Source organism: Mustela nigripes, chromosome 12 (assembly GCF_022355385.1).
Source record: "Mustela nigripes isolate SB6536 chromosome 12, MUSNIG.SB6536, whole genome shotgun sequence".
Classification (NCBI taxonomy): Eukaryota; Metazoa; Chordata; class Mammalia; order Carnivora; family Mustelidae; genus Mustela; species Mustela nigripes.
In genome coordinates, this window is record NC_081568.1 from 82179785 (window position 1) to 82202018 (window position 22234).

General features: G+C 45.2%; 1 protein-coding gene across 7 annotated transcripts in view; it reads left to right on the forward strand.

Moving 5' to 3' along the window:
- Positions 1-3830: 3830 nt before the first annotated feature.
- SH3RF2 (SH3 domain containing ring finger 2) overlaps positions 3831-22234 on the forward strand; it is a 126177-nt gene continuing 107773 nt past the window's right edge. For all 7 annotated transcript variants that reach the window (XM_059417833.1, XM_059417834.1, XM_059417835.1 and 4 more), the window contains exons 1-2: positions 3831-3918; positions 5086-5569. In XM_059417833.1, the coding sequence (XP_059273816.1) occupies positions 5192-5569 (378 nt within the window). In that variant the 5' untranslated portion in view covers positions 3831-3918; positions 5086-5191. The remainder of the gene's footprint in view (positions 3919-5085; positions 5570-22234) is intronic.

Consider the following 22234-nt stretch of genomic DNA (forward strand, 5'->3'; position numbering starts at 1 on the left):
GAAGCAAGCTCCCACTATTATCCCGTATTGCGACATTAGAGAAGCTGTAGGGCAGGGGGCAAGAGATACATGGCAGGGTCCCGAGGAAAGATACCACCACGTAGCGTACACCTGAATCTGGCAAAATTTCTAAGAAATTTAGCCTAGGAAATGAGGCTAATGAGCTAAATTTAGCCTAAGGAGATGAGTGCTACCTTTGAAGTAGCACCCAAGAGGTATCCAAGGTAAAAACATTATCAACAGTTTGTTGCCCCTGGGATGGGAGGGGGTGGGGGGAAGGGACCTGGCTGGCTCAGTTCTCAGAGCATGGGACTCTTGATCTCAGGGTTGTGAGTTCAGGTCCCACGATGGGCATGGGGTCTACTCAAAAAAACAAAAAACAGTTTGGTGTACTTATGCCCAGACACAGTTTTTTAAGAACATCATTCATTCATTAGTAAACCATTCAAAAGCATTTATTAAACATCAACCACATGCCAGTCACTGGGTTAGGTTTAAGGGAAAGAGCAGTGACAAGACACGTAAGTGCCTTGCTTTTCTTGGAGCTTGTCTGTTTGGGGAATCAGGCATTAAATCATTATAACATAATTACTGAATTATGGTTGTGATAACTGCTATGAAGGATAAGTTTAGGATGATAAACTTTTTATTCATAAGAGTCAAGGGAGGCTTCCCTGAGGAAGTGGCATTTAAACTAAAATTTGCGGGGGTGGGAGGTTAAAAAAAAAAACAGCAAAGGGTGGGGGAGAGTAGGAAGAGAGGAGGAAGAATATAACTGGAAAATGTTGCAGACAGAAAGAAGAGCATGAACAAATACATTCTGGTAGAAAAACAAGCTGTCCTGAGTCAAGAGAAAAAGCCAGTGGGACTGGTGTGGGTGGGTGAAGGGGTGATGTGCAGTAAGTTGAGGCAGAAGAGGTAGGTAGGAGCCAGATTCTGTTGGGCCTGGTAAATCAGAAAAGGGATTTGGGTTTTATCTAAGGTCAACAGGAACCTACTGAAGAGTTGTGAAAAGGGGAACAATATGATCAGATTTAGGTTTTTGTTGTGTGTGTGTGTGTGTGTGTGTGTGTGTGTGTGTGTGTGTGTTTGTCTTACATAAATGGAGATATACTGGTAAATACAAGCAGCAGAAACTCAAACATCACACAGGTATGGAAAAAGTACAGTCTGTAATCATTACATACCAGTACGTAATATAAACAAGAGCGTTGATGAGGTGGGAGGGGTGGAGGTGGTGGACTGAGCCTGGAGTCTGGCAAGGCATACATAGTTCAACTTTTTGTTTATTTTTGAGGACTACCTGTTCATCTGATTTGACGCCAAGGTAGCATTTGGGTAAGCCAGGATGAAATCCCCATTTAAAACTCCCCCTTTTTTTTCAAGCTTCAAAAGTTTCTACCAAGACTAACTTCAGGTGTGGGTGGTGTTGGGGACCACCTACAGGGTGTGAATTAGGAGGTGTTAAAAGACCACTCCTGCTCAGTGTAAACTTTGTCTTTCACGAGTGCTTAAGATTCTAAGATGCTACCGTCACTTTTCTATTCTGCTGAATCTTCAACTGCCAGATACATAGTGCAGAGCAACCTGCTGGATCTATGCTGCCTTCCTGGAATGGGAACTGGGTTTTTGAGTTTTGTCAGGGAAGGGAGGGTTTGAAGCTGCTTGAGACCACTGGCTGAGCTATGACATGAAGGTGCATGAGACTGAGCAGTTTCTGTCTTCTTCTTTTAGGTTGGCTCTGAGATCAACTGGTGTGTACATATGGACATATGTATAAATGTGTATGGATTTATACAATAAAGATATATGGGTATATTTATGGCATGTACCTGACTTTATTATGTGGGAAGCAATAATGGAAAGGAACACAGGCCCTGGGACTGGGCCAACCCAGGGTCAGATCAGAAGCTTTGTAATCCTAGGAAAGTTATGCCACCTACCTTATTGGGTGGTTGGGAGGATTTAATGAGATAATCTATTAAAATCTTAGCACTGGTCTGTGGCATACAGCAAGTGCTTCATAAATATTACTCTTAAGGTTATGTGTGTGTTTGTCTTTATGCAAGCATGTGTGTGTGTGCATGTGGTGCAGATTTGGGCATCTAAAGGAGGCAGAATGTGTTTAAGAACAAGAGTGGGGAGGAGAGAGAATGTTGCCCACCCCTGCAGCAAGAGTTCTGGCACTGGAGCAGAACTTTCTAGAGGTTGAGGGGACTGCAGGGCAGCTCACAGAGGAGAGGGCTCAGCTTTACCAAGTGGGAAAAAGCGTAAGGGACAACAAAGGGCTTCAGACTACAGGAGGCTTCCTTATGAGCACAGAATTTATAAAAGTAGACATTAATTGAAGGAGACAGGCAACAGAGTGGATTTGATGTTGCTAAAGCCCCAAAAACCTTTCATAAAAGAGAGAGAAAAAAAGAGTTGAAAATGGTTTCCGAAATTGACATGTATTCAAATCAGGTCTCTGCTCAGAGGACAGATAACTTCATCTGCTCCATCCCAAAGCTCTCCCCTGTTGTGAACTCCATGCATCTTTGCTTTCTCAGAAACAACATGGAAGAACTTTGTAAAACATGTCACCCACCACCATCTGTTCTGGGGCCTCTTGATCCCCTCTTAAGATTTTCCCATGGAGTGGTAGCAAAGTACTTTCTGCATCATAAAGAATTGTCATCCTTAAGTTGAGAGAGAAGATACAGTAAAAAAAGAACACCAATTTCTAGTCCCAGTTCTGCCCCTAACTTACTGGGAATCTCTAGATCTCTCTGAGCCTAGCTGCCTCATTTGCAAAAGAAGTTGATTGGTCAGCTTGGGTCATTATCTTTTGACTTCCTGCCATCCCTGATGAGGTTTACCACCCTTCAACCGTCTCTCCTCCCCTTAAAGCTGTATCACCATAAGACACGGTAATGCAGAGCACAGAACACTTGTCTCTTGCTAGCTGGGACTCCTGGAGTAAGTTATTTGACCTCCCTGGGTCTCAGTTTCCTCAGCAACTGAGGATAAAGAAGAATGCAGTGTATTACCAGCTTGCTAAAAGGATTAAATGAGTTAGTGTGTAAGTAAAGTAGAACAGCACTTGGCACAGATAAGAGCTACTCTGGGGTTAAGTAATAGTATCATGATTATTTACTTTATTGAATACCTATGTAACTTTACATGAAATGTATTATTGATAAATCAAGACATAAAAGTGTTAGCATTATTTGGGCTATAAAAAGATCCCAGTAGGCACCAGGCAGGAAGAGAGGCTGGAACCATTCCTTTTTCAAAGCCCTTCTGTGCTTTGATTTTTCAAAAATGTATATGTGCTACCATGATATGACTCTTTTTTTTTAAACTTAAAGAGTTTGAGCAAAGAGATCACAAAACTCTGTCTCAAATCTACAAATTCAAATAAGAACTATGTTTTTAAGGAGCAGTACTTTTTAGGTGGCTGGCTTATCTTTGTTATAGCTACCGTTAATATGTTTGACCTTTTCAGCAAATCCTTATAAAGGTTTAAAATAAACACAGTCACCTTGGCATGTTTGTAACTGAGCATGTTTCAACTTCTGGGAAAGGAGACAAAATGAGAAAAGTGAAAATATAAACTGTAAATATTTAGCCTTAAGGGTTGGCTTACATCTTGTCCCTTATAATCTTTTCCCAGAAATCAACTCAGTTACATGAAGGGAAGATCAGTAGCAGAGAGTGAACTCAAGAGAAAAGTGCTGCCGACTGTCAGGCAGCGAAAGCGTTAACAGGGCTGAGTAAGGCGATCCTTGAAATGAGTAAGACTCAGAGTTGTTAAAGTTTTTAAAGCGCAGCAGCAGCAGCAGCGGCGGCTCCTGGGGAAAAGGCAGCAAGTTGGAGGGAGCCTGGCCAAGCAGAAGATCGTGCTGAGCTGAACTCAGCTGGGGTTACAAGCTCAAGGTTAGTGGCCCCCCGCACGTCTCCCCAGAGCTAACGTCTTTGGAGAGTTGTCTCAGGAAGGCAAGGTGCCATCTCTCATCCTGGTGTGTCAGGTTCTCTTTGCTGACTGGTGGGGCCCCCCACCCTCCCGCCAAACCTTCCAGGCTGCTGTGCACAATTTTGGCGCTTGTGAGGGACAAATGACCTCTTCCCAGGAGACTTCTCTCAACTGGAGACTTCTTTCCAGACGTCTAAGAGGAAATGGTTTCTGGAATAAGGATGTTTTCAGACCACACACATACACTCACGAGCACACGCAGGTACAGCAGCAGGCACAAACACACACACACACACACACACACACACCTGTATACACTACTCCATCTTGATTTTTGCAGGTTCTGACCACAATTCCAGAATTCCTGTCTCCTTCAGGTGAAACTGAGAACACTTGTCAGAGTAACTAAACAGGCTGTGTGACTTCATCTTGTGGGAGGAATATTGTCTTGGAGGCTAGAATAATCAGGGAAGAAAAGGCAGGGGAGAGGGAGGGAGGGAGAGAAGGAGGGAGAGGAAAAAGCTTCCAAGCGTCCTGGCATGTAGTTAAGGCAAACAATTTTTGAAAATAGGTTTCTCATAGATATTTTTCTTGAACACTGCTAGAACAACATAATGGGGGAGGATGTATAGTGAAGGAAATAGTTCTCCATCTGCATGAGATTCAGATAAACATATCAATGTAAATTTGTCTGTTTGTGCTGGAGATAACAGATAAACCTAAGGGAAGAAGGCCTAGATAGCTTCATAGAAGTCGTGTTCTGAGGAGGCCTTGATTTGAGAACCAAAACCAATTGTCTGGCAGGGAACAGGAGCTCCTTCCAAGCCCTAGGTGGGAGAAAGGAGCACATATGCCACTTCAACTGGCCACTCTTATCACTGCTCTTGCTTGCACACAGAAAAGCAGTGAGTAAGTCGTCAGTCACCGTGCTGAATGCTCCCTCTGAGATCCAGCAGGCAGGAGTTGAGCCTTCTACCTGCTAGCACTGAATCAGAATGAGTCATTTGAAACTTGGGTGCTGGAACAAAGTAACTTGCAGACTGTCTTATGAGACACTGCCTCCTTGTAGGTGGGATATACCTCCCGGAGCAGTCACATTCTTTTCCTCTCTTCCTTTCTCATTCAAACAGGCAAGAATTCTGACGCTCCCAAGAGACCGGATTTACCTCCCTGGCCCAGCTCGCCCTACAATGCGGACTTTCCCCCTCCAGGTCAGGACTGGAGTTTTAAAATAAAATGGATGATCTGACGTTACTTGATCTTCTGGAGTGCCCCGTGTGCTTTGAAAAGCTCGATGTCACAGCCAAAGTCCTCCCGTGCCAGCACACCTTCTGCAAACCATGTCTCCAGAGGATTTTCAAGGCCCACAAGGAGCTGAGGTGCCCCGAATGCCGGACCCTGGTGTTTTGCAGCATCGAGGCACTGCCAGCCAACCTGCTGCTCGTGCGTCTTCTGGATGGTGTGCGCTCGGGGCAGAGCTTGGGAAGAGGGGGCTCCTTCCGCAGGCCCAGCATGCTGACCCCACAGGACAGCAGGAAAAGCAGGACTAACCCCAGAGGTCTGCAGTCCAGCCCTTTCCGCCTGGTGCCTAATATCAGAATCCACATGGATGGGGTAAGAAAGATCTTATTTGTTCATATCATGTCCATTTAGAGGTTGGATCTATGTATACCAGCAGCTAGGGATTATCTTCCTGTAGTTAGGTTTCAAAGAGTGCCGCCACTGATTCCCCAGAGATAAGTTTCTGTGGGCAGTGATCATTTTACCAAAACCTGGTGGAATCCTGAGCCTGTCTCATCCACCCAGGAATTCTTAGAATTGTTCAAGTCTCCTAGGCTCCTCCTGCTTCTTGTCTAGAAGGTAGTAGCACAAAGAAAGCCTTTGTGATTATTTTTCATCTTTTACTTCTGCTGTTTGCATCCAAAGCAGTGCATGGGAAATATACAGAGGAGGGAAAAAAGAAAGAAAAACAAATCCAGCTGCCTTTTGCTTTTGAGATCTTTGAGAAGTTAAATGTCCGGTTTTGTTTTAATTTTACCCAACCCCATCTTCCCACCCCAAGTCCTAAAGTGCTAGTATGACAGTGCTCGTTCATGATGCATTCGGGAAGCTATCAAGATAACTTGAACGCCCGAAGACTGTGCAGGAGGAACCCGTATCTGTGGGTGGACTGCTCTATCGGAAGGCTGGGCTGTGAAGTACAACACGTGTATACAGCAGCCCTGCAGATGTCTTCCTTTACAAAATGAATCAAACGTACTTAAAATGCTCCTCGGCGGCTGCAATGACCGCAAGGGCCCAGGAGTGGCGCACGGGAGATCCTAGTCGTGTGTTTGGTGTTTGGATAGTGCAAATCGCTCTGGCCAGCCGTGCACAGGGCTCCGGAGGGAAGGTCTCCATCTGACGTGGCCGCGAGCCTTTTGTGGGAAACTGTGTTAAGGGCACATCTCAAGAGGAGAACACAGTCCTTGTGAGCCCTGTGGGATTATGCACACTGTAACCCCAGGAGTCATTGTGTCAAAGTAGACACAGAAAGCCGTGACCTGGGTGGCCGGCACACTTAGAGAGTCAAGGCTGGCTTCTGTGAAGTCTTACCTAAAGCGAAGCGCTTTAAAGCGAACGGCAGAGTCCCTCAGCTCTGTTGTGAAGAGTAACAGCGGGTGGAAGGGTCATCGCGGATTCCTTCCCGCACAGGAGAATCGGCTTATGATGTGCTGTCAGGACACTTGTAAAATGTTCCTTTCAACAGCTCACCCCCTCCTTCTGTTCAGTGCATCTCTAAGCTGCCCTTGCAGTAGGGGAATGTGGCAATGGTCGAAAACGAGAGCGGGAAGAAACGGGCATTGGTGTGATTTCTTCACTGCAGACTTTTTATTGCCATTGTATTGTGCTCCTCTGTGTGACCACATTCCAGAAAAGGGCTTGGCATCCTTCTTTCTTTCAGGCTTCCTGTTAGCCCAAGGACTACTCATCAATCAGAATCCACAGGCCTGCAAAAGGCAGGGTGTGGGTAGGCAGCAAACTTCTCTCAAGTGCCTTGTTTGTAGAGAATGGGGCTCCATGGAGGTCAGCAAATCCTCCTTTGAATTTCTAAGACACAGCAACCACCCCTCCCCCACCCAGCAAGGTCGGACTTGGCTCCTGGTGGAGTATCTTCACCGCTAAGAAAGTGTTGCTAAACTAGGAGGAGGCAAGTCCCTAACCACTTGGAATGTTTTTGTTCAGGATTTTATCTTTTTTGATGTGGCTGTGTTAAGAAAAGGTAGCCACAGAGGTATCCAGGGCTGCCAAGTTTTTGAACCGTAGAAGATTCCAGGCCCCTCCTGGCATAGGGAACTGTGGGACTGAGAGGTGGTGATATGTAAGAGACAGCCGGTAAGATACTGCATGTCCCTGGAACTCTTTCACAAGGACTTGTAATATCAGACAAAGGTGCCAGTGACGGGGTCGTGCCCATCATCTGAGCCGCACTGGAACAAGTCCTCGTCGGGAGGCAGCAGCCCAGAAGCAGGCTGTGGGCGGCTGCTGCTCTCAGGCGGGCCCTGCCTTAGTCAAGATACTCTGCAAGAGAGCAGAGCTGGCAGCCTCCCCCAGCCACCCCCGTTGCCTTCATTTTCTTAGCCATCCTTCCTTACTTGAAGTGGCTCCTCTCATCCCTTTCGCCTCTCTCAATGGGGTTGTGAACAGACCTGTTCCTGCATGTAAATATGGTTGTCATTCTGCAGCCTGTCTCTGCTTCCAAGAATGTAGCTGTCTTTCCTGTGAGGGCACAAGCAGGCATGCCTCCCTCAGTGAAGAGAACTGAGTCTTGTCTGGGATGCCGCACTGTCCTGAGAGGCAGAGGAGGCACTGGCATCCTCGGTCAGATCCTCGCCCTCTCTGCCTCCTCAGGTTACCTAGTTCAGTCAGCCCCTGGTAATACTTGCTCCCTACCTTCCTCCAGGACAGTGTGAAAATTATCTTTGCAACACACTCTCAGTGTCTTCGAAAACACATGCCCTGTAAATGCAGAGTATCATCATTATCATTAATTTAAACCTGCTGTATGACTTTGGACAAGCCACTTAAGTTTGCTGGGTCTCAATTTAAAATTCTATAAAATCGGAAAATATATTGTAAAAACAGAGAGCCATTGTGAGGCTTAACTAATTAGTGTTTACATAGCACGTTGAGATCCTTAGATGAAAGGCATTTGGAAGATCATTATCATAGTAAACATTATTATTGACTGTTTATTGTGCCCTGCCGTGCATGAGGAATTCCACAAGACACAGAAGGAGTGATAGTGCTTGGCAGGACGGTGAAATGGGTATTATTACTGAGCTTCAGTCTGGGACGAGTCCAGCCCAGGATAATACTAAGTATAAAGTGCTCCCTGAAGAGGGCATAAATAACCTGTTGTCGCAGGGTACCATTTTGTAAAACACCTTTTCCAGGGGCCACGGTGTTAACCTGACATTCTCTAAGAGTTCCCTTCCCTCCCTGTCTGGGAGTTCGTGAAGCCCAAAGCCTGTTCTGCTCACCCAGGCTCATCTAATAGATGAGCTCGTCGGGATTTTCTGTTGGCTCAAAGAAGCCTGGTGCTTCTCGTGCCAGTCGGCATGCCGATGGATCCAATAGTCCCACTTCCTGGTGCCAGCCAAAGAGAGAAAAAACAGTCCATTGTGCCTACCTGTCCAAAACCCTCCCAAGCCTACTGAGTAAAAAGAAAACCTGAGGCATGGCTGTCGGTTCCTACAGCATGCGGTTATTTCAGACCAACAGGTAAGATCAACAGACCCTTGGACAGCCTCCCGCCACACAAACCCTACCAGTTCTTACTGCTTCCCTCACAGCAGTTAGGCAGAAGGAACTTTACATGCCTTCGAGAAGATTACAGCCTCCTGAATAGCTGATCTCTCTTCCTCCTTACTGTGTGAATTTTTAGAAATATTTCTGAATTAAGACAGGCAGGAAAGCAGTGAAACTTGCAAGCTTAGATTTGAAAAATATAAGAATTCAAATCCTCCTGCTGCTGCTCGACAGTTGTATACTTTGGGTGAGTCCCTTGAACCTCAGGGCCTCAATTCCCCATCTGTGAATTGAAGATAATAGTAGCGCCTACTTCAGAGGGTTGCTGGGAGAAATAAATGAGGTGATTCATGTCAATTAGCTCTTAGCACGGGGACGGCTCATGCTCAGCAAATGTTAGCTGGTATTGTTATTGAAGTGACTCAGGACTTTTCGCTCTAAACTGCCGGTCCTCTTTCACCCGCTTGTTAATAGAGTGCCATCCAAAGATGGTCCCTGGTATCCTGATATCTGGCCTGTTTGATTTTTCTCCACATGGCCCATGGCTGTGATTCAGATGTGTGATTCTTCCCAACTTGCACTGGCTTAGCAGCCCACTTCCAAGACCCTGAAGGAGCTAGGAACTGATTCCAGGAGAAAACTCACTAGCTGGCTTCTCTCCCCAAGTAACAAGCTCAAACGAACACCTCATGTAGGCGAAGAACTTTCCATTCCCAGCATCTCTGATTCTTCCGTAACTTCTCTAGTTGCCCTTCTCCTGCCTCTCTATCCCCAGCACAAATGTCTCTGCCCCAGGTCTTGCAGGGCCGGACTTTCTCTCTTCTTTGTTACACATCATGCCAACCACACACATTTCTGTCTCGCTTGCCCCAGCTCAGCGAGAACACACCTGCCACCTCCAGCGCACAGACCAGGTGGCTGTGTCCTAGAAACTTCTTTAGCTGGTGTTGCAAGCACCTGAGGGGGGGAAATCAGGTCAGAAAACACACAAGGGAATTGAGCTAAGTAGAAACCAGAAGGTATCCAGCTTCTTCTCTGGGTCTCAGCTGCTGTGTCCTGTGACAGAGACAGTGCTTTCTGCAAAATTGGCAAGGAGACTAAAAGTAACCCAAGCCTCTGAAAACAGCAAGCAGAGGCCACCTGGTCAGCAAGGACCGCATGCGACAGGTGGAGGAAGACATAAAGCAGGAGCTAAGGTGGAGAAGTCAGGAGACCCAGATGGTTCTCCACCTTCACACACATTGGTGCATCTTTTTAAAAACCATATGGTGCCAAATTGGCTCTGCCCCCAGCCTCTCTCTGTGTACATCTTTCCTAGTTACAATCCCTTCCCTTTTATTATTTACCATAATGTTAGGGATATGTCATCAGATAGAGCTGGGTTTGTGCTGGGATTCAGTTTGCTTTAGGCAGGTCGCTTAACCTCTCTTACCCCCAGTTTCCATGTTTGTATAATGGAGATAATAATGGTGTGCATCTATCATGAGCCTATTGTAAGATTAAAATGAGATAATGTATGTAAAATGAGTACAGATGCCTGGCACATCACAGATGCTGATAAATGTTAGCAACAGAAAATAACAAAATAGTAACAGTAGAGGAGAGAGTCTGCTGGCATGGGATTTGGAGTTCAGCCTCACATAACCATCCAGAGACTCCCATTTAAAAATGAAGCAGAGGGGATAGGGAAAGGAAGGGGAGTTTTAAAAAGACAAGACTATAGTGATAGAAAATAATGGTTCTGAGTGGTTGCTGGAGACTATGGTGTTTCGAGAGACAATGTGACCAGAAAGGGTCATGAGGGAGTTTTCTTCAGTGAGGCAACTGTTCTGTACCCAGACAATGGTGGTGGTTATAGGAGTCCAGGTATCTGTTAAAATTCACAGGCATGTATACCAGGAAAGAAAAAAAGAGTCTGTTTTACTGTCTGATGTTTAAAATCTTTTTTAAGATGGGAAGAGAGCTCTTGTACACATCTTATAGTCTCTGCCTGATATCACCTGGCCCAGTCTGAGTTCCTTTCATCTCTTCGCGGACTGGGTCAGTGCTGTTTTTGAGGACTTGGCCATCATTTGAATGGCCAGGGTAGTTCCTGCAGGTGCGTTCCTCTGTGTTTTAACGAGCGATCCTATTACCTGTTTCAGTTTTCTCATCAGTTAAAGCTGTCTGGCCGAAGGGTGGGACACGCACAGCAGCTCCGCTCCCAGAGGGTGGCCAAGGCAGAGGGGTGGGGCGGCGGGCTCTCCCAACGCAACCTCAATTACCTACCACTCAGGGCAGGTCACCTAAGGGATTAGCCAACACATATTTTTGTGTTGTTTTCCTTTCCTCTTAGGAAAGGTTGCCTGCCCATACGGCCCTTCATAGGATAGAGAGATGATGCGAGCAGGAGGTAGAACGTTTGTTCAGTCATTTTACTCACAAAAAGCATCTTCATCTCTCCCGTTGCAGACGCCACTGCATAACTTTGGGCTGAGCTGGGCCCCGTTCAGATACAGCTCTCTTCACTTTCCTTCTCATTTTCTTTCTCATTTCTTTCTTAAATCATGCATACGTATTAGAGAAGTCTTTCATAAGGCATGATCTACACGCTACAGAGGGATGTTCTTTCAAGCTCAGGGTCAAAGCTTAAAACAGAGCTAAACAGGGGCACCTGGGTGGCTCAGTCAGTTAAGCATCGGCCTTCGGCTCAGGTCATGATCCCAGGGTTCTGGGATTGAGCTCTGCATTGGGCTCCTTGCTCAAGCGAAGAAAGAGTCTGCTTTTCCTTTTCCTGCTCTCCCCCACCCCCAACTCATTTTCTCTTTTTCTCACTTTCTCCCTCAAATAAATAAATAAAACCTTCACACACACAAGAAGAGAACTAAACTTTTTTTTCTTTGCAGCAGCACTTGTCAGAACTTTTAGCATGCTGATGAAGTAGGAATCTTTAAGTGATAACTATAATAAGAAATGTTTCCCACATTTCTTTGACAGTGGCATGCCCCTCTCCTCCCTTTTATTAATACCTTGAATAGTATTAATTGTACATGCGACAAATTTGGGAAAATGTCTCCTACTAATGCAAAGGCAGCTGAGCCCACAAAGAGAAGCTGTGTTGTAATTAGAAACTACGGACTCATTCCAAGAAGAGTTTCAGGCAAGTTCTTGCTATTAGAAGATATTTTTGGAATTGAAACTCACTGTCACCACCTTCTGTAGTGTTTCTTTAGCTCCTATCAGTGTCCAGCTGTGTAAGCACTAGGGGAAGACAGCAAAGTTAGGATTCTCACCTTTCCAGTGCTTACTTTCTAGTGGCAAAACCAACTAGTCAATAACACACACACACATATATATATACATAAGTGGATATATATACACATATATATATATAAATGTGTGTGATACACACACACACACACATACACACACACCCCTGACTCAGAGATATTACCCATTAGACCTGGCTCCAGTAGGAAGGGAAGGCAGCATTTCAAGTAGGAACATGACCCTGTACCTTTGGCGCTGTCAAACCATTAGAAGATGTGTTACAATTTTCTTTATAGCACTTAAGGGAAAAAGGAAATAGTACCATGTTTGATATTCGCTGTAAGATACATCCAATTTTAGAAACGTGAAGATATAAAGAAAGGGGTAGCTTACGTATTGTCTGATTCCATTTATATAAAATTCTACAAATGGCAAACCACATAGTTATTTGGTGAGGGATAATGCAAATGTTTTATGTGGTGGTGTATAGGTTTGTCTAAATTTATCAAACCGTACACTTAAGAATAGTTGCATTTTTTTCCTCTACAAATTATAACTCAGTAAGGTCAATTAAGACAGGGAAGTCTTAGACTCAAGAAATGATGATTTATTAAGATGATGATTAATAAATGACATTTACTAAAATGTCAGTGAGGTGATTCAGTTTGAGAGAAATGAAACTTGGCCAACCAAAAGAAATTTCCTAGAAAAAAACAGGTGTTTTAATGGTCAGGAAAGACATGGTCAGGGGGTGAAAAGGCAGCATCTGTTCTGGGCACGTGGGTGCTAGGTAAGACAGGACAGGAATAGCTGGAGTAGAATCAGAGTTGGAGGAGAGGGAGAAGGAAACAGACGCAGTAGAGACCAGGTAACTGGATACCTAGCCTCAGACCACCACTAGGAAGACACATGTTGGGTACTCTGTATGGTAAAGTCTCTCCACAGCCACACTGGTTCTGTGTCATCTCGTGGCCCATGGGCTGTATCTGCCTAAGGGATTCAGTGCAGCCAAACACTGCTAAAGTGGCTGGCTGAGCTTACTGGGCAAGTGAGGAGCCGTGTCCACCTCCTGGCAGACACAGCCATTTTCCCCCATTGAAATGGCTGGGATACCCAGTAACCCTAGCAGATAGGAATGGCAGCCAGTGTGTACAAAGTAGGTGGTAGAGCACAGGCAGGGAAAGAAAAGTCCCTTTGTCATGGGCAGGTTCCTGCAACTTGGGTCTGTGTGTCAGCCCCAGGGGATACAGCTCCAGACCCCAGCTCAGAAGCCAGGGGGTTCAACAGAAATCTTCTAAGCACCTGCTCTGTACCAGGCTCCATCTTGAAAGCCCACACCAGTACAACCTCATACCACAGATGCTCCTGGCCTCAGACTCGAGGACTCAATTATTAGCTGAGTTCGCCTCTGATCTCTGTCATTTCTCCAGTCTTTTATCTAAGCCCAAGAGGAACAAGCAACTTTTTTGGTTTCTCAGTACAGTGCTCAGAGCACCCAGCCCACAGCCTGGCCCATATTAGGAACCCCCAAATATTTTATAAATGAATACCTTCATGTCTGTGGTTGACCTCATGGAATCATGGAATAACTCTTGATGATGCAAGAATGAACTCTTCATGAATCAAGCCATTAGAGAGCTATGGGAGGAATAAGCAGCACGTTATTTTTGGTGTAAAGTCATGCAGTGACTGAAATCTTCTAGATGTGAATCACCTTACTAATACCTTCCTGGGTGACAGCAGAAGAATCAAGGCATATACTCCTGGGGTGCCTCAAACAGATCACCCCAGCCCAGAACCAGGGGTTCAGCCAGGCGAGAATGAAACTCTCCACCAGTCAGGAAACTGGCCCACGTGGCCACTGCAGCCCATGCTTAGGTCTCAGTGTAACCTTCACTCCTCTGGGAAGTCAGCCCTCTTTCAAAGTCCTAATCTGGCCATAGGTTCCTCCTCAAGTTCCCAGAGGCCCCAGTTCTCTGGCTTCCACAGCACGCATCAGACGGTATAGCATTTTCCAGTCACTTCTCTCTGCCACTGAACTATAAGCTCCATAAGGTTAAGGAGGTATCTTGTCTCCTCTGTCCCTAGCAGACTGGCTGAAATGCAAACAGCTTTCAGTAAATATTTAATGACTGAACGCGTGCTGCTTGCCTTGTTGTAAGAAGCTGCAGTTAGACTCAGCAGCTTCATGGCTCAGGAGCTCCTGATGTCTTCCCCTGAGGCTAGAGGGAAAGGGGATATACCAGCCATTTTGTTCCCAGGATCCCTTCCAGCCCCTGTCTTGTTGACAAGGGTGTTTCTTGATGTCAAGCCAGGTGTGTTAGGAATGGCACGTAGGTGCTTACAGGGGATTCAGAGGCAATTGGGAGGTGAAAAAAGAAGTCAGACCAGAATGGAGCCAGAGAGAGCACCAACTGCCTGACATGCCACAACCCTCTGAGCAGGGTGCCCTGGATCTGCAGAATGAAGGATGATATCGATGCACACATGGAAGTATTCTAATTGGTTGCCAAGGCAATGCAGCAGAATCAGTGGGCATGGGGCAAGAATAGAACTCTGCAGAGCTGTGTTCAGGAGGGGTGTTGCTGATACCACCAAGCTGCATGGATCTGAGAAAAGCAAGGCTGCCCTCAATCTCATTTGGGACTTCTGCTTAATTAACAGGAAAGGTGAGAAAAGGAGGGGCAGAAGAGAAAACTCCCTTCCTGGCTCTCTGGAGAAGCAGGAAGGACCATCTTCTGAATTTCAAATTTCTCCTTGGAGTGGTAAATTCCCATACATGAGGGAAATCCATGTGGACTGTCTCCATGCTTGAAGGCAGGGGGAATAGAGTGAGTGAAGAATGGAGGGAGATGGCCGCGTTCTCTTCCTCCTGAGAGATCATAGAAAGACCTGGGACACAGAAGCCTGCCTTTGAACAGGAAGGACATTTCCCATCTTCTTCTTTTCTGAAGATTCTGAAACACTAGGATTTCATTTTCATTGTTGTTAAATTTTGCAGTTGAGACATGTTCTGGGTTTCCTATCTTCCCCATTCTAATGGTTATGCCAAGGCCCAGCGAAGCAAGTAGATCTCATCCTGTGCAATGTTTGTCCTGATTGCTTGGGCAAGGAGGGAGGGACCAGGAAGGGGAGAAGCCAGACAGGACGAGGACGTGGTTACCAGTCAGCACCTTAGCCAACGGCCATCACATGGTTCATTCATACCGGGTGCCAGACACTGTGCGAGATAGCCATGGCTTTCCTTAAATCCTCCAAATAACCCGTGGAGGTCTGTGATATTTTCTCACTTTAGAAAAGTGGCTAGGAAGTGTCAGAACCAGGATGTGAACCAGGTCTACCTGCTTCCAAGGACTGGGCTCTTAATCAGATCAGTCCAGGGGACCAAGACAAGCATGGTGGTTCCCTTGGAGTTCCACGGAGCACTGCACTAACTACCATTGCTGGGTGGGAACTGTTGGCACCAAGAGTACCATTCTAATGTTGCTGATAAGCTTCCAGAGTATAATGTCATCTGTGGCCAGCTCAGTTCCATGTTAATGAAATGCTGTGTCTTGACTGGGTGCCACTTGGTCAGAAACTTAAGGTTTTAAGTAGTAACAATGAGTTTAGATGATTAGGGAAACGAGACAAGAGGAATGGAGTCAGAGAAAAGAGGAGGTTAGAGAAGAGAAAGGCAGAAAAGTTTGCATCTATGATCTACACTGGGGTAACAGAAACCAGGGAGGGAAAGGAGGAAAGGGAAGCAAAATAATCAAGGGGCCAAGTCCACAAGGGCCAGAATTTGGGGAGATAACGTTATCAGGAGCTAGAACAAGCCCCGATCCAGAACTGCGCTCCTTTGCCTAGAAATGTAAACAGAGTCAGAACAAAATATTTAGATTCCATTCCTCTTGGAAACCCATCATCTGGACAGGCAAAGTGGCCCATTATAGGCGGGGACAAAAAGAGCCTGAAATTCAGGAAAGTCAGCTTCTAATCCTACCTTAGCCGAAAAACCAGCCATGTGACATGAAATGCATCTGAGTTCTTAATAGATGTTCACAGCTACTGCAGTTACAGGAAAAGTCCCAGATTCTCTGAACCTCCAGATTCTAGCATCTCAAATGTAAAACTTGTCCTTTTCGTATTTTACAGAGTATGATGCACAAGAATTTGGATTTACGTTTTTCAGAAATAAAAGTTTCTGGAAAAATAGGTACCACCAGTTATGGGCCCTTAGAGTCTTCAAGGGGCTGTGCTAAATACTTCATCTGCAAAATTTCAAATCCGCAGAGCAACACTGTTTTACAGACAAGGAAACGGAGGTTCAAGAATACTGAGTAGTTTGCCCAAAGTTACTCATGTAGACTGACTCCAAGCCCACATTCTTGACCACTCTTGACATTATGCTGGTTAACCTTGCAGCAACACTAGCTCTGCCTCTCTTATGCAAAGAGTATAAACAGCATATACCTTCTTTAATGTATTAATGTGGCATTTGTAAATTTCTCTCAGGTCATGTAACCTTTGTAAATCTTGTCACTCCAGAACTACATAAGACCAACCATATGTGCAGGGATTGAGTGAGGCTTCTAATTCCTTTGTATTCTAGAGTGACATGTCTAAAAGAGATCTTAAATGTCCTCCAAGCCAGCCATCCACCTCTCCTGCACTTCAGCCCTCTCAGACTTGCCACAGAACTGGTGCATTTAAATCTCCAGCATGGGGGAGTCTTCTGTGTCTGAACACACTCTGTGCCCTCCACCTCTGACAACAGTATTAGAAACGTCTTCCTGAAACTGAGCCAACAAAACATACTTGTCCTTTCTTTCCATGAGTGACTACAGGTTGGTGAAGGCAGCTAGAAGAGGTGCATTTTATTCTTATTTCTTATCTTCTTCAGGCTGAAATACTTCACTTAGTTCATCTAGTGAGCTGGTTTTTCAATATTCTTAACCCAGGGGGTGAGATTGAAGAAAAAGAGCAGGAATGTGAAGTCGTAGTAGTTGATTAGAAATCCCATTTCTACCTCTTGTTAGCTGTGAGACCTTACGCAAGTCATTTAATCTCTCTGAGCCCTGATCTCTCCCTCTGAGAATGGAGTAATATTACCTGCCACATATGTTGGCTCTGAGGATTAAATGAGATACTACACATGACACACTCAAGGACCAGTCCGTGAATGCCTGCTGAATACATGTGAATGATTTTTGTTATTCTTCCCTATTATAGTTGCCAGTCTCTCTGCATTGGTATTCATCTTATTTCACTGAGAGCACCCAGTCCAGGGTCCACTTGCTTTCTGTTTAAATCAGGCACAAATAAGCTTAACAGAGTTTTGTCCTCTGAAAGATCTCTGAAGTATTTATACACTGGGTTTCGGGTGGCTTCAGGAAGAATTGCCAGACTCCTAGAGAATCTGTCTTGGGATCTCCTCCCAGTGAAGAATCTCTAGGTATAACAAGCATTGCTAAAGCAACACTTTAACAGGAACGTTATTCTTGCAAACACCAGAGAACATACCTTTTCTTTGGCTCTAAGTTTTGGAGGGCACATTTAACATTTCTGTGGGTGTATGGTAGGCTGCTGGCATAAACTCAATAAAATGAAGATATTCTGCACTGTAGTAATAATACCCCTGGTATGCAGTCATGACCTAAACATATATTGAGTGTTTGCAAGGTGCCAGATACTAAACAAGGCACTACAGTATGACCATAAACAAGATAGACATATAATGTACACTCTCCCAGGAAAGATGAAAAGAACCAAGAACTCCATGGTCTTAGTTGGTACCCCAGAATCAGACCCTGTCACGAAGATTGAGTGCCTACAGATGATTTGGGAGGTGTAATGACATTGGCAGGAGAGTGGAGATATACAAAGGAGGGATGATGGCTAGTCAAGGTGTGTTATGAAGCTGGTTACCACAGAGGGTGACTGGAACTTCATCCTTTAGGAAAGCTCTGGAAAGTAGCTCAGAATTATCCTGGCCAAGAGGTGAAAGATCTTGGGTATTTATACCCATATGCCTGTCAGTCGTTGGTTAAGAGATGCCCCAAGAAGTGAAGTAGATTCTAGAATCTCAAAGGAGGCTTCCTAAAATTGTAGGAGCCCACTATTGGAAGTCAGGCTGGATTGCACTGAAATGGTAAAAGTATCTGAAAAAAGGTGGGTTGAGTACCATCTGCATTACGCGTACACACTGAATTACCAAAATCACAAATTATGATAAATTTGCTGTGTAAACTAACTCTACACAAAGGTTTGAAATAGAGGGTAAAAGGGAAGGTTTCTGACCAGAGTAGTCCGAGAACACCTTGCTAAGTGGAGGCATTTTTGCCGAGACCTGAAGGATGAGAGGAAGCCCATTGAGCAGAGAACTGGATTGCAGCTCTGGAGAACATCCTGAGTCCTGTGCCCAGAGGGCAGAGGGCGCTTAGAATCTGGGGAACTGACTAGAGACCCAAAGGGCTGTGGGAAGTGGGGGAGAGTTGGTGGGGAGCAGTAAGGTGAGCAGTATGAAAAACGGCTGCAGGGGAAGGTCTAGAGGGACCAAGGTGCCATGGTGATGAAGGGAGATTGGATCCTACTTCTAATGAGAAAGATCCAAGATGAGAGCTGACCTGATACCCAGTTTAATATATACTTTGGCTCCTGTGTGGGAAGTTAATATCTGGGGGACAAGGATGGAAATAGAAGATCAATTCTAGTCTTCTGTCTGGGGCGCCTGGACTGAGATGGTGACAGTGATAGAGATAAGTGGATGGATATGTGAGCAAATCTGGAAGCAGAAACAGGAGAATCTGCTGCAGTTTGGTTTCTTTCTGTGTGCTAAGCACTTCCATTTAACTCTTGCAACCTCTGTGTGAGGATTACCTTCCTCCCCATTTTACAGGTGGGAAGACTCAGGTTTGGGAAGATTAACTTGCTGAAGGTCACACCAAGAATAAAAGACAAAGTGCTCTTAAGGAGCTCTGTTGTAGCATTAAAACCGAGAGGTGGGGTTTGGCCACATTCTCTCTGAATGTGTATGTCACTGTTTGCTTCAATAGTATTCACTTGCAGGATGTCCGTGAAGCAGAGGGAAAATCACAGGCATTAGGGATGCCTGGGTGGCTCAGTTGGTTGGGCATCTGCCTTTAGCTCAGGTCATGATCCCAGGGTCCTGGGATCAAGCCCTGTGTTGAGCTTCCTGCTCATCGGGGAGTCTGTTTCTCCCTCTCCCCGTCCCCCACTCCTGCTCTCTCTTGATATCTCTCTCTCGCCAATAAATAAATAAAAATCTTTAAAAAGAAAAATCAGGGCGCCTGGGTGGCTCAGTGGGTTAAGCCGCTGCCTTCGGCTCAGGTCATGATCTCAGAGTCCTGGGATCGAGTCCCGCATCGGGTTCTCTGCTCAACAGGGAGCCTGCTTCCCTCTCTCTCTCTCTCTCTCTCTCTCTGCCTGCCTCTCTGCCTCCTTGTGATCTCTGCCTTTCAAATAAATAAATAAATAAAATCTTTTTGAAAAATAAATAAATAAATAATAAATAAATAAAATAAAATAAAAAGAAAAATCACAGGGGCGCCTGGGTGGCTCAGTGGTTTAAGGCCTCTGCCTTCGGCTCAGGTCATGGTCTCAGGGTTCTGGAATCAAGCCCCGCGTCGACCTCTCTGCTCAGCGGGGAGCCTGATTCCTCCTCTCTCTCTCTGCCTGCCTCTCTGACTACTTGTGATCTGTCTCTCAAATATATAAATAAAAATATTTTTTTAAAAAATCACAGGCATTAAAACCAAAAGCCATGGGTTTGAATCCCAGCCCTCTCACTTGTTGACTATTATTATGACTTTCTGGACCTCAGTTTCCTTCCTAGTAAAGTCACATAATACCTACTTCCAGTGCTTGGTCTTGAGATTAAGTTTGGTAGGCTGTAAAGCTGGTTCAGTAAGATGTCCCAGCATCATTTCAGCGCACCTCCCCATGTGCCTCCAGCTGGGAGAAAAACTGGGGCCAAATCAGCTCCCAGCCTTGGTTCAGGAGACTTGATTCTGAGGACTCCGGGACAGGTTCCTTCAAAGGGGAACGCATCCAGGCAAATTCCTCCCATGACTCTGGGTACTGCGTAAAGGCACTCCTAAACCGAGTTCATCTCAGGCTTTTTTGAAAACTGCTACCTTATAAGGAATCATAAAGCATAGGTGCTGAGAGCCACAAAGGGCTATAAAAAACATCTCACCCAATGTCTTCCACATACATGGAGTCTAAGACTTAGCAAGAACAGGCTTTCCAAGGCCACAGTGAATAGACAACACGGACCAAACTTCAGGTCTCCTGAATCTCAGTCTGGGCGGTTGGTGTGTCGCCAAAGAACCTTGCATCTTCCACAGACCATTGTAATTAGTTTGCTAGGCTTCGGTCAGAGGCCTCCAAAGCAGATTTCGGCGTAAAGAATATTTTTAGAAGCATGAACACATTCAGATCACGTGTAGTGTTTTGCAACATGGCCTCTTCAGGGCACTTTCAGACCTGCGGCGCCCAACTGCAATTTGGTCTGAGAGGCAAATAACCATTTACACAGTCTCACAGTTTATGCCAATTTTGAGCCTCAAAAGGCAGTTTCCAAAGACTCAGAGGACAGCACAGGGAGGAGCTAAACAGAGAGACATAGACTAAAACTAAGTGGCAATGAAACCATGTTTCAAATGAAGAGCAAAAGGTCTGAAAACGCTAAGCATGGAATTAGCCACAACTGCTTCCAACATCATGGATATTGTTATCCAAAAGCACTTTTGTAGGCAGCCATTGGCCTCACTCCAGCGATTTTGGTGTTGCTTTTCAACATTTTAAATTATTTCCAAAGAATAGAAAAATGATTCCTGGGTCACAGGAGATGACTATGTTTGAGTCATATATATATAATATTAATTTATAATATTATATATATAATAATATTAATTTGCTCCCATATATAATATTAATTTGCTATCATCTGTGTTTGTAGAACTCTTTCAATTTCAAGTCACAGAAACCCACCTCAGGCTACCGTAGACAAAAGTGGGACTTTGTCAGCTCCAAGAGCGGCAACCTCAGGGCCTCTTAAAGACCCAGATTGTCCTGTCAGATCACTTTCCCATGTCTTGACTCCACTTTTTTCTATATATTGGCATCATTAAGTCCGAATGCAAATGACATTTTCCATGATGCGTGTCGAAGAAGGTACATCCTCCTGGGTTCTTAGTTACAAACAATAGAATCTACTGCAAAAACAAGATTGAAGAGACAGGATTCATTTAAAAAAAAAAGATGCAAGGTAGTTCCCAGAACTCCTAGGAGGGCTGCAGAGCCTGATTTGAGGCCACCTTGCTCTGGCCCCTCCTCCTACTGCTGCAACTGGAGGTCACCCTAGCGTTAGCAAACTCTGCCCTCTTCCCACCAAGTGGAGGCAAGTCTACCTTGGTAGACACAAAGAGTCTACCTCTTTGTGTCACTAGCTCCCAGTCTGAAATTCAAGTCAGGTCTCTCCAGTTGACAAGACCTAATCCCTGACTGCAGGCCATCCTGATAAAGCTGGCGTCTGAACTTGTTCATTTTGAGGTACTTCCTGTCCCCCACCAAGATGTATAATGTAGGTGAGTTCCCGAACATGGAAAGGGGGTTCAGATGCAGGGCATTTGAAAGAATCCTGAGTATATACTGTAAGAAACACTACAACAGCTCAGATTTACACTATTCCATCTCCACAACTCCAGGAAAGAAGGAAAGTCTTTGCACCACTTAGTTCCATACGTACCTGTCAGACTGAAAGGACCCAGAAACTTTGAAAAGTAAGGCCTGATTCTAAATCCTAAGGCTCCTTTGTGTCTGATCCTGACAAGGCTAAGATGGAATCATGTGTCATCTTCATTTCCCTCCATCCGAAAGATGTGTTCCCTGAGCTTTTGTTTAAGATAGCCACGCCGACCTACCTCACGTGGTCTAACTTTTATTTTTATGGCTGTCTAATTTCTTCCTTGGACTAGGGGGAAGGGACATAGTACTTCTGATAAAGGGAAGTCTGGCAGTTTTACCAGTGGAAGTCTGCTGAAATAGAAAATGAGATTCTTACCTAGGAAGAATATTAACAGGATGTAAAATTGCCATTGGCACTTAGAGGTACATAGCAGGGTCAACAAGCGGGATCAAAAGGAACCCAGTAGGCAAGGCAGATGGCAAATACAATTCTCAGCTTCATTGAAAACAGGGCAGAAAGTTAAAATGCAATCCCTCAAAGAGCTT